General features: G+C 38.6%; 1 protein-coding gene across 1 annotated transcript in view; it reads right to left on the bottom strand.

The window, feature by feature from the left end:
• The window catches only part of TNKS (tankyrase), a 209828-nt gene that overhangs the window by 127704 nt on the left and 68568 nt on the right, over positions 1 to 13556 (bottom strand). Inside the window, exon 3 of the mRNA XM_004696189.3 lies at positions 12685 to 12780. Coding sequence (XP_004696246.1) covers positions 12685 to 12780 — 96 coding nt within the window. The remainder of the gene's footprint in view (positions 1 to 12684; positions 12781 to 13556) is intronic.

The raw sequence follows: 13556 nt of genomic DNA on the forward strand, positions 1-13556 counted from the left end.
CATACGGCAGTTTATCACATGGCTGCCTATCTCCTCCTCCAGAGCAAGTGATGCGAGAGAATGAGAAAGAAAGAGGTCAAGACAAGAGTCACAGTCAAGTACTGTCCCATCTTAGGGGGACTTCTTCTCATCCCTTCTGCATTATCCTATTGGTCACACAGAACAATCCTGGTGCGATGTGGGCGGCAACTACACAGGGGTGAATATCAGGGGACACAGTGGTTGGAGGTCTTGTTACATGCTAGCTACATTTTGTTTCTTACCCCAAAAGCACACTTTATTTCATGTACCAGTATAGCTAGAAATCTTGCCCTCAGTTCAAAGGTAACGACATTATTTTATAGACAAGAAGTACTCTGTTGCATGTTTTCACCACAGATTATTCGATCGCTCTTCTATATTTGAACATTAGGCTGTGGTTGTTGTAGTATGTAGTCAAGTCAAGTTCAACTCATAACAATCTCACGAAACAAAGTTGTCCCATAGGGTTTCCTACACCACAGTCTTTACGGGAGCAGTTGAGAGCTTAAGCAGGGCTTCAGTATTTTGTAATTTTAAATAACAACCTTTTACTTATGTAATCTTTTTATTGTCAAAAATCTTAAATTGTTAGGAAGACTAATATACATTACCAATACAAGAAACCCTTGAGAAGGTAAAAAACGCCATTTTGGGAGATTTAATCTGACATTTAAAGCATCACATTCTCATTCAGCTTCTAAGCTCTAACCCTATGGAGAGGAACGCTGGTGGTGATGTAGGGTGAGCATTGGACTATTAAAGGCAATCAAATCCACCAGCCACTCCATGGGAGAAAAATGAGGCTGCCTGCTCTCGTGAAGGTTTACAGCCTTGGCAACCCTACATCTGGCCACTATAACTCAGAAGTGACTAGAAGGTGGTAGGTAGCGGGAACTCTATGGAGCCCTTCTACTCTGCACACATGGGACACACATGACTTGAAATTTACTTGAGGTCAACTGTGGCAGTTATATAATCTGTTGTCAATTTGTGACTGAAGAGTGAAGCAATGGAGTTTAGCTTGTCAATCAGGTCGTAGTTTAATGACCTCATTTGGAGCTGCTAAGGAGATAAATAGATCGCTGGGGGCAGGTCACACTCACTCCCTGGGAGACATGATTGCTGACAAGACACACAGAGTTATGCTAGAGCCCCGGAGCTGAAGAACCACAGAGACTCCTGTCAGCACTGAGATGCCTCTACTGCCACTGGTTCCACAAGACTTTCCACCCACTCGACTGTGCACTTCCTGCATTCGGCATTATTGCATGGCTACATGAGTCTAAAGAGGAATTTATGAACCCTAGGACATATGGGTTAATATTGGACTTATACACTTGATCTGGACTGGGTTGTTTCCTTAACGTACAGTTACTCTTTGATATAAAACTTTTATCTTACACACGAGTGTCTATCAATTTGTTTCTGTAGTCTACCCAAACCAACACAACAACATACAACAACAATGTAAATAGTAATGTCCTACGCACACTACTTACACTCATATATCTCTGTGATATACAGACACAGATAATAGTAACATCAACAAACTATGTTAACTGCCACGGAATCGATTTTTCATATATCGACCCTATAGGACTATGTAAAATTGCTCTTCGGGTTTTCCAAGACTGTCAATTTCTACAATAGTCGACAGCCTCATCTTTCTTCTTCAGATAAGCTAGTGGATTAAACTGAACTACTCATCTTGCAGTTAGCTGCCCAATATCTGACCCACAATGACATTAAAGCTCTTTATGTTACGTAAAGAGAACTATGTTACTGCCTTTTGGTTTTCAGTGTGATAGTTAGGTTTTGCCTCTTCTACAACTTAGAGAGCCATTTTTTGGACACACACACACACACACACACATAAAAGGACTCACACACATATATGTATATGTGTGTACATATATGTATGTTTATGTGTACACACACACACACACACACACACACACACACACACACACACAGGGGTACCCCCCCAATATAGAGGAAATTTTTTCCCAAAGCTATGTGTTTAATTTTTTTTTACAAAATAACCTTATCACCTTCAAAGTACTTTCCATTACATTTAACACATTTGTCAAATCTGCGATTCTATTCTTGGAAACATTTTTCAAACTCCTATGTTTGGATGGCTGACAGCACCTCCCTCGTTTTTTTCTTCACCTCTTCTGTGTCATCAACTCACTTTCCTTTCATGTCTCTCTTCATTCGTGGAAACAAAAAGTTGCAAAAAGCAAGGTCAAGTGAGTAAGGTGCGGGAGTAAGGGAGGCATGCTGGGTTTTTGCCAAAAACTGAGGCACTGAGATGCATTGTCGTGGAGGCAAAACCAGTCCCATCTGCCACAAAGCAGGCTTTTTCTGTCCCACACTGTTATGCAATCTTTTCAAAACTGCTAAATTGAAAACTTGATTAACAGTCTGACCTGATGGAACAAACTCCAAATGCATTATCCCCCTCACATTTAAAAAAAAAAAAGCATAGTTTTTTGGGGGTACTCCCATGTATGTATATACATATAGAAGAAAAGGAAACAAAACACATACGAAAAGATTAAAAGTAAACCTAGCAAAATTTAACAATTGATGAACTATGAGAAAAGTACAAAGGTATATTTAACACTGTATAATGATCTTTCCTGAAGGTTGGAAACTTTTCAAATAAAAATTTAGAAAAATAATGGTAGGAAAGTTTGACATTAATAAAAATTTGACAGGTTAATTATATAATTAATAGCTCAGCGGCATTAATGGTTAAAATGCAATATTAAAGTAAAAATAGTTGAATATTCATTAAATAGTATAATCTATACCATTTTCTGTCTTAATAAATGCAACCCATCATCTTTCTACTTGCCAGAGGTCTAATTATAAGTTTCTTTTAATATCATTAAGGTTTTTAAAACAGACGGTGGTGATGGTTGCAGACCACACTGAACATAATTATTGTCGCTGAACTGTACATACAGAAACAGTACTGTTAAATGCCAGGTAGCCTACAGACAGACATGAACGCAAGAACAGAAAGCCCAAAGCAAAATGGTAGGTTTTATTAATAACTTAAACATTAATGGCTTTTTTATACAGCAGTTAAAAGGTTAAGATTTACAGCTTAAATGAAAACACATGGACCTTCTAAACTGTCTACAAGAAACTTACTTCAGTAATAATTATGTTGGCAGGCTGAAACTCAAAGAATGGAAAAAGATCTATTATGCACACATCAATTTTTTAAAAAGCTGGAGTGACAACACAATGTCAGATAAAACAGAATTGAGAGCATAAGATTATTTACAGCAAGGGTTTTCATATATAATATAATGATAAAAAGGTCAAGTACATGAAGTAAACAGAGCAATCCTGAATGTGTATACACTAAGCAATAGAGCTCAAAATATCGGAAGTAAAATCTGATAGAAGGGAGACAGAAAGATGAATCCACAATTCTAGCTGGAAACTTCCAACAGCCTTCTTTCAATAATTGACAGCACGAAAGTGAAAGCTATCAAGCATTCCCAGGAACGCAACACTGTCAGGATCTAATCGATAACTATAGAACACTTCTCTCATGGGCAGGAAAACTACACATGCTTTTTAAATACTCTTTAAACACACATGGAGAACTTATTCTGGATCATGAAAAAAGTTTATGCCTGTTTGTTTTTGTTTTCATTTTTAAAAACTGCAGTACCACAGTTTGAGTAAGACCACATGAAGTTAAACAGACCACAATGAAGTTAATCATTATTGGAAAGGTAATAGAAACAGCTCCAAATATTTATATTCTAAACAACATATTTCTAAACAATTTTATGAGTCAAAGAAAATGTCTCATGGAAATAAAATATCTTAAACTGGTTAAAATACAAGATATAAAAATAAGGCACAGCTAAAGTAGTAATTAGAGGAAAATTATATCACTAGAAAAGTGGGAAAGTCTTAAAGGCAATAATGAAAGCAACCACTTCAATAATCCAGAAAACCGTGAATTCAAACTAAAGCTAACAGAAGGAAGAGAATAAAGAAGAAAAATCAAAATGATGAGTTAAAGAGCTGGATCTCTGTAGGGACAAATAAAATTACAAGCATATAGGCAAGACTGACAATGAGAAAGAGGAAATACATGTTATTAGGAATAAAACAAGGAATATTACTAAAGATCCTGCAGACACCAAAGCCAAATAAGGAAATACTACAAATACTATACATAAATAATGTGAAAACTTGAATGAAATGGACCAATTACTTGAAACCCATTACGATCGATCGCTAAAGTTTTGTGTCAACTTGGCTGGACCAGGATTCTCATTAGTTTGGCAGTTGAGGCATACTAATCCCCTATGACGAGAGCTACCATAATGTAATCATCCACATGATGATATGTGCTATGAGCAGCCAATCAATCAAGAGGAACTGTGGCCTGTTTCCAATATAAGTAGATGCTATAGTAAAGCTTGATTGCTTTTTGTTGCATCTGGCTCCTCATCCTTCCTCCAGTTCTTTGGACTTGAGCCAGTGGACTGCCATATTGCCTGCTGACTCTAGGAGTTATAGTAGCCTGTTATCTTACATGCTGACCCTGGAGTCATTTGCCTCTAACAGCTAAGAAGTCTGCGGTCTGACCTGTCAATCTTGGGTTCATCAGTCCTTATGGCTATGTGACCCTGAACTTGGAATGTGCTTGCATTTACAGCTGTATGTGCCATGGAACTCTGGTGGCATGGTGGTTATGAGTTGGGCTGCTAACTGCATGGTTGGCAGTTCAAAACAACCAGCAGCTGCTGCTAACTGCATGGTTGGCAGTTCAAAACAACCAGCAGCTCCAAGGTAGAAAGACAGGGCTTTCTACTCCCATAAGCCAGAGTAGTTCTGTCCTGTCCTATAGGATTGCTATGAGTTGGCATCAACTCGATGGCAGAGACTTTGGTTTGGGTTTTGGGATATATGTACATATATAAGCTCCACTGGCTTTGCTCTTTTAGAGAATACAGCCTAAGACAGAGATAAATTATCAAAATGCACATAAGGAGAAATACAGGACTTAAATAGCCATATATCTATTAAAGACATTGAAGCAATGATTGATAATTTCCCAAGCAAAAATAGCAGGTTCAATACTTTACAGTTGCTTTCAGGAAACAAAAGCAGAGGGAGTACTTCCTAGGCTGTTGCACAAAACAAGCATTCCCCGTACAATACTAAAACCAGCTAAATACATGACAAATAAGGAAAACTAGAGAGCAATCTCTCATGATGGAAATGATGTATAACTTGATTGTATCACTATCTATATTGTGGTTGTCACACTGTACTATGGAAATAACAAAATGTTCCCACTAGGGGAAAGTGAGTTAAGGGTAAACAAGACGGCTCTGTGGATCTAAAATTACATCAAAATAAAAATGTAATAAAAATATAAAAGAACATAGCTATTAATCCTTATACTACTAGGACATCAACAAAACCTAAGTGCTATATTTAGAAGCAAGTGTTAACAGTAATTTTTTAAAGAAATTTTAAAGGAACCATTTAAAATAATAATTTGGTGGTAGTTGAAATGACAAATTCCAACAAAAATGCTATATGGTAGCTACTATTTGCTTCATAAAATGTCAGCTCCTCTTTAGGTATATGGTAACAAGTTATTGCGCTTCACAAATACGAATGTCATCTTTGATGAGTTGAAAGATCGTATGGGTTTTAAAGCCTGCTGGCTTATATTGCGCACAGACACAAAGGTTGATGGAAATGACCTTGAAGTACTAAAATACTGGGGTTATCTAAATAAAGTGATAGTTTTATTCCTTCCCACTCTATGTATGTACATGCATGAGTATACAGGCATGCACATCCACATGTGGATGAAAGCCTATAGTTTGAGTAAGGTCTATTTTCATTCTTTGAGCTGCCTCTTAAACAATGACCAACTCAAGCATTTTAAATACCACATCTTCCTTAAAATTTATAAATATTTTTTGCTTGGCAAAGTATTAAATGAATGCTAATTAAGTTTTCAGCAGTGTGAGCCAGGGCTACTCTGCAACTACAGGTATACAACATGCAACAGGGGTGTATAGCTCAGGGTAAACCACACATTAGCGGGGCAATGACCAAAAGAGAATAAAAATTAGTTCCTGGTTTGACACCTGGAATTCTCATGTGACAGCTGACGCTACTTTAAGCTTTCCAAAATCAATTAAAGGAGCTATCCAAGAAATCTAGTGACAAAAGGTCCAGTACATGCCGGACACAGACACATCATATCTAATAGTACATTTTAAATGCACTCATGTTTTATGAGGTGCAAGTAGATATAAGAAATATAAAGAATTTTTAAGAAGTAGATATGTTAGGATAACTATTCAAATATGGCCTGAGAGATCAACTGACTACTGCTATTTGCAGGACCTGGAAAACATGCTGCCTTTGGCTAACTGTCAAGACATTTACATGTATTTATTGAATCATTTTATGTTCCAGGTACTCTAAGTCCCTCAGGCAAAATAATGGGCAAGCCACACAGAAGGCCAAAACCTTGTGGAGTTTTTATTCGACTGGTTCAAATAATCAATCAGAAATAATGCAACTCCAGGTCTCAGTACATTCATAAAAGAAACAAAAGGTAATGCAATGAACAAGGGTGAAGGGGGGCGGGGAAGAGCAAAACCGCCTCTCCGACCCTTAAGCAGAGAGATCGGTGATGAGCCAGAAGTTCTAGCAGCAGTGTACTAGTTTCAGTAAGCAGCAGGCATTGGCGCAGACACCGAAAAGGAGCAGCAAGCGTCCAGCAATAGCAGAAGCAGGGAGATCAAGGAAGACTGAAGCAGAAGATAAGATGAGAGCGATGTAAACCAGGGGCTGATCATGACAGGCCATGGTTAAAAGGTGTGGGTTTTATCCAGGGTGCAATAAGAATATATTAAAGAATTTTCTGATTATGGGGTGTCACGATGTGATTTCTGCGTTTGAAAGATCCCTCCAGTAGTGAGAACAATTGAGGGAAGTAAAAGTGGAGGCAAGAGAAACCCATTGGGAGGTTATTTCTCCCATGAAAGGAAGAAATGATAAAAACTGACTACAATTAAAGCAGTGAAACTGGTAAGAAATGGCTGGAAAGTATGGCAAACATGAGTTACTGTTGAGTTGGATGAAAAGAAGCAGGAAAATAAAAAAATCTTTAACTTTTGGCTAAGCAACTCTACCTAGTATAGTAACCTAGCTGTCACACCTGCACAGGCAGAGCGCACATCATTTAAGCTCTCACGGATGATCTTGAGGATACCAGTAAGCAGCAGTGGATTAGAAAAAGGAGGAAGTACTCCAGATAAATTTTACTGGTTTACCAGGTCAGGTTCAACAAGCACACACACCAGATGCCTCAGCCTTGCATGGTATCTGAACCACTGCGGATTCCTTCTGGAAAAACGGAGCCTATCCATTAACCACAGATGAAGATTTCCTCCTAAATGCATTGAATCTTGGGTAACACTTATTCTTAAAATACCTTCATGTAACTACACCCCACCCCCTCACCCTGTCTTCCCTAAATCTACTAAACTATCGAGATTATTTTGGGCAACTTGTAGCCTTCTCAACCTCTACACATTTTACATTGCTTTCATAGTTAGTCCTGTCCATACTATTAATGGCTTTATTATTTGGTCATCCATCCTTTTCCAAACATTCAGCATCAATCTGCTATTACCTTCCTTGTCTTCTGACCCAAACTCCCATTACTCCCTCCCAAACTCCTATAACAAACATCTTCACCCTCCTCTTTGAACCTTCCCTTTGAGTGCACGTGGCTCTGCCAAGATACCATGGACGCACTGGAGCCTCTTCAAAGGGAAGCTCCTGATTATCCAACCTGCATACACTTTTTAGTCGAGAGTGCAGATATTTGTGTTTGCTAAAACAGAATCTGATAAAAGATGGGTAATTTTATTGGCTAAAGACTCTAAATTGAAAAGTGTTATCTAAACATTAAACACTAGAGGATTAATGAAAACAAACCAAGACACTAAGAGAGGACATAGGTTTAAGTCATTAAAACCTCGTTGCAGAATACCTAATGCCCTCAGGGAATTTTCATGTAAATAGTAACATTTGTATTTAAAAATTACTAAAAAACCAAACTCATTGTCATCAAATCTGACTCTTAGTGGCCCCTACAGTGGCCCTGCAGGAACCGGTAGAACTGCCCCTGTGGGTTTCCCAGACTGTACCACTTTATGGAAATAGAAAGCCTCATGTTTTCCCCATAGAACAGCTGTTGGTTTCAAACTGCTGACCTTGTGCTTAGCAGCCCAATGTTTACCCACCACACCATATAGTAAACGCCTAATTAAGATTAAGCAGAAAGAAGAGTGGGTTGTTCGTAGGAAAAAGAAAAAAAAGGTTTAGATGGGAGAATTAAGTTTTACTTAAAAAACAACACCATGAGGCATTTCTTTTATAATCAGAAAAAAAGGCCAATGTTTTGAGAATGATGAGGGCAATGAATGTACAAATGCGCTTTACACAATTGATGTATGTATGGATTGTGATAGTTGTATGAGCCCCTAATAAAATGATTAAAAAAAAAAAGTTCATAGTCACAACAACCTACAATTCACATGGTTATTAGATTGTTTTTTTCATCTCTTCATTTCCTCCAGCCAGGAAGGGGTGGTACACCTAGGTGGGCGGTACACCTGGATAGACCCATCTAGGCCAGGCGAATTTAATTCAGCCAATGGGGTCAACCAGTACCATCAATCACACCTCCCAGCAGGAAGGCCCTGAAAGGGCAGGATCCCGAAGCCCCGTGCTTGTGCTTCTTTCTTGTCTCTCGAGCAGCTCTGGGCAGGCTGTGCAGCGGTCTCCACGGGCCTCAGACTCCACGTGCGGGTGAAGTGCCCTGAGGGAGCCTGTATAAAACCTGAAACTTCTTCTATCCATGATAAAACTCACTGGGATCACAATCCAGGCTTCGGCGGAGTGAATTCTTTCTCCTGCGGAGCCACGGTCTGCGGTGTTTCTCACACAAGAGATCTAACAGATACTGCATGGTGTAAAATCATGAAAGGTAAACCACAAGGCTGTATTCTCTCACCATACTTAATTCAATCACCACGCTGAGTAAATAAGCTGATAAACTGAACTGCATGAATAAAAGCGCGGTATCAGGATTTAAGGAAAGCTTATTAGCAACCCATGATAGAGATGACATGACCTAGTCATGGAAAGCAATGAGAACTCGAAGGACTTACTGATGAAGATCAGACTACATACAGCCTTCAATATGAAATATACTGTACATACTCGAGTATTAAGCCGACCTGACTATCCACTGAGGCACCTAATTTTACCACAAAAACTGCATAAAAAATGTGCTGGAAAACTTGGCTTATACTTGAGTATATATGGTAACTCAATGTAAAGAAAACCAAAACCCTCACAACTGGACAATAGATAACCTCATGATAAATGGAGAAAAGATTGAAGTGGTCAAGGATTTCATTTTACTTGGACCCATAATCAATACTCATGGAAGCAGCAGGCCAGAAATAAAAATCACACTGCATTCACCAAATCTGCTACATAAGAACTCTCTAGGGCAGCAGCGGGTTGGGTGAAGGGAGACGCCGGACAGTGTAATATAAGATATAATAATAATTTATAAATTATTAAGGGTGCATGGGGGAAAGGGGAGGAGGAAGGGAAGGGGACGGAAAAAAAAAAAAGAAGGAAAATGAGCGGATTCCGGGAACCCAAGAGGCAAGCGAATTTTGGGAATAATGAGGGCAACAAATGTATAGATGTGCTTTACACAGTTGATCTATGTATTGTGATGAATTGTATGAGCCCCAATAAATTGATTAAAAAATTTTTAAAAAAAAGAACTCTTTAAAATGTTAGCAAGTATGTAACTTTGAGAACTAAGTACGCCTAACATCGTCTCATACGCACGCATGTGAAAAATGGGCAAAGAATAAGACCGAAAAAGAATTGATTCATGTGAATTATAATGTTGACAAATAACATTCAAAGTACCATGAACTGTCAGAAGAACTAAGAAATCTGCCTAGAAAGGAGTACAGCCAACATGATCCTTGGAAGCATATTCTGGGCATCGCGCTCGTCAGGGGCTCAGTGAAAAAGAAGCTCCTCAACGAGAAGGACTGACGCTGGGCTCAACAACGGCCTAAGCACAGCAGAAGTGCTGAGGATCTCTTCTGTGCTACAGATGGGGGTCAATTTGTTGGAGCAATTCCAGGGCAGCAAACAGCAACAAGCTCGCCAGCCAAAGAAAAACCATGTAACAAAGTATCTTCACTGTAGAACTAAGGGTATGCTGTTGCTTTGTGTAGCTCTGTAAAAATCCATGCATTATTTCTGTATAAAAGTTACCAGTCATGTACGTATTTTTCAACCTTCTGTAAAGAGATTTTTGTTAGCTTCCTGTAAGGAAGATACAGATTACCTGTATTCAAGTTTGCCTGATGCTCCAAAGTAGTAATACAAAAGGAGACTACCGAAAAGTCGTTTTCAAAAATGAAAATTCCCAGAGACAAAACTAAGAGCAGAATCTTGACCCTCAGGTGACAGAAGCGGCCTGCACTGGCATACGGACCAAGAGTGAACATCAAGCAGAATAAATGGAGAACTCTAAATTCCGGCCCTCTTTCCAAGAGATACCCTTTTATTAGCGCTTACTCCTTTCAATTTAGCTTTGGAAATAACAGTAACACCATAATTCTACTGGAAATAATTGTTTAGTACAGAATCTACACGGGCCAGAAAACATTCTGGAATATACTTCATATAACTCTTATTTCACTGCATTATATAACATAAATGTATAACTACCGGTAGTTTATATTTTCAACAAAATTCACATTAATATTTACTTTTATTTTAAAGCATATCTGAAAAGTTGTATATCATGCCCAAAGAATTCAATATTCTTGGGAGGGAAAAAACAAACAATTGATGAAATCAGTATTATGACCAAGAAGAACTGACTCTGTTCTTAACTCAGAAAAGTGCAATCCTAGATGCTTTTTGAATCAAGTTTAATCGATATGGTACCTGTCCCCCAGAGAGCTTCAGTCTCCATGAGTTCTCACTGTCACAGCTCTTTCCCAAACTACCAACAGACAATATAATCTCCTTTAAAATTCATTACTTCGTCTTTTTAAAAAAGTGAACCTGAACACGGAACTGTTTCCACAGTGTTGAATTAAACGCATCTAACAAATGGGCAAGGTAGGCACGGAGCACTGAAGAGAAGAAAAAGGTCAGAGGGAGGACATTTGATTCAGAGACAAATCTTGGTCAGCATTTCTGATAGACCTCTACAGCCGTATTTCTCTCTTGGTCAGAAACTGCTCTAATGCTGTTATTGTTGCCCAGAGCTGTGTTAGAAAAAAAGACCAGAAGGCTCTAAGCAGGCTTAAAGCTACACATCTCAATTCCATTATTTAAGATTATGTATTTGTACATATTTCTTATTGGCAACGCTGGTTCAAAGTAGCCTTAATGCTTTCGTGTATATTATTTTGGTTCAGCAACTAAATCACTTAATATTTTATTAATTGGGAAAATATGATTCAGAATCAGCAGACATATTCATTTCAGCACAGTAGGGGCTGTCTACCCAGAGTAATTAAACAACATTCTATAAATTTTCAAAACATACTCCATTCACCTCAGAATCTTTGTTAGAAATGCTTAATGGGCTCTGAATGCAAACGTGAACAAAAGATTTACTTTTCCAAACGGGCAAATTTAAGAGGTAGTTAAGTCCTTTACTTGCACACCACCTAAAACAATAATACTCTGAGTACTGCAGTGACAAAGACTCCAATTACAAAGGTCGTTAAGTCAAAGCGGGCAAAGGCGGCAGAACTTAGATGCGAAGAAGAAAAGCAAAAATAACTTCGATGCAGCATTTTGAGACTGAAGATCAATGAAAACAGTTGCTTAATATCTTAGCACACTGAGCATGATTTCCTATATTGTTATGAGAGATACTTTCTATTTCAATACGTCCTCTTTTGTGGGTTCTTGACATTTACCTTAATAAAATTAATATTTAAGTCCAAAGTGTGTATCATTTAGGTAAAGAGGTATGCATGGCTTCAGTTAACAACTACGTAGCTATCGTGATAAGCAATAAGTGGACACACACATTGTAAGAATACAAATGGGTATCTGGGGAAGAGCAGGAACACCTTTCGTTTAACTATCGATCCAAGGCATAAGGCAGCAGGTTGTCTTTCTGATCAAAACGACTTTTACTGCAATACAAATGCCCTTGCTTACTCAACAGTGAGGGTCTTAAGAATCAGCAGGGGAGAAGATGGGGTTCAGCAAAACTATGATATAAACAACAACAACAAGCAGACTAAAGTATCAGTGAATAATAATGCATGTTATCATTTAATGCTATAATTCTCAGAAATTCTAAGTAGCAAAACAATCCATACTTCTGACAGCAAAACAATTAATGAGGCAGTTAATCTGGCAAATCAATAATAAAGTAGTAGATAATGGCATACATATTTGTTTAGCTTAATCGGTTGGGGGGAGGGATTCAGTACATAAAGATTTTCCACCATCAAATTAGTAGTTCTATAAAGAAAATAATCCGGTAGCACTCGGTCTTCTTACCTGTAAGGACAGCTTTGGCTGACGGATCAGCCAGGTCCAGGGCAGATTTCCCATCAGTGTTCCGAATGTTTGGATCAGCTCCGTGCTGCAGTAGCACTGTGCAGGGAAAGCAGAAACAGTATCTTACCTCAGGGATACAGAGGTTATTTACTGGTAAGTGTCGCCTCGGCATTGTGTAGGCATAAACATACATTGCACAAGGTTTTCTCTTTCAAAAAAAGAGGGGGGTTGGTGGTGGAGAAAAAGGTTGGGGGGGAGCACTGCAGCAAAAGATCCTCTCTAGAGTGAAGTAAAGTTGGCAACTTAGGGTACAGTATTATCACATGACTTAACATCATAAACATGAAACTAGGAAAATCTTGAAACAGCTGGTTTTGGTTTCCCTCCTCTGACAGCAGGATGGGAAGAAGCTGTGTGCTCAATGACTCCCACTGTGAAATATGCTAACGGTAAACCTGCCCTGTCTTTACTACCACTGTTGCTGCTTGTTGCTGCCGCTGCTGCTTTACTGCCGAATTTCCCAACGTTTCCTCTCCTCAGAACAGTTATAATAATCGTGCAAGCCTTTTAGTGGCTCACAGCTTACATATGAAATTCACGAGAACATACTGGCTTGCTTCCAAGGAGTTTAACAGACATAGATAAGGTATGCTACTCTGGTCCCCTGCAGCTTAGCTGCAAAAGAGAACTGCCTCACACAATAATCTTTCCATAGAAAATTTTCAGAAACTGAAACTCAATCACTGTAATGCATGCTAAGAAATGAGTGCCGAATAGCCAATACTGGGTAAAAGTAGCTACAGAGAATTAATTCTTAAGTATGGGGACTTCTACAAAAGAGAATTACTGTTTCATCTACAAACATGTCTTTT

Source organism: Echinops telfairi, unplaced genomic scaffold (genome assembly GCF_000313985.2).
Source record: "Echinops telfairi isolate 266 unplaced genomic scaffold, ASM31398v2 ScPeMD7_9;HRSCAF=40, whole genome shotgun sequence".
Classification (NCBI taxonomy): domain Eukaryota; kingdom Metazoa; phylum Chordata; class Mammalia; order Afrosoricida; family Tenrecidae; genus Echinops; species Echinops telfairi.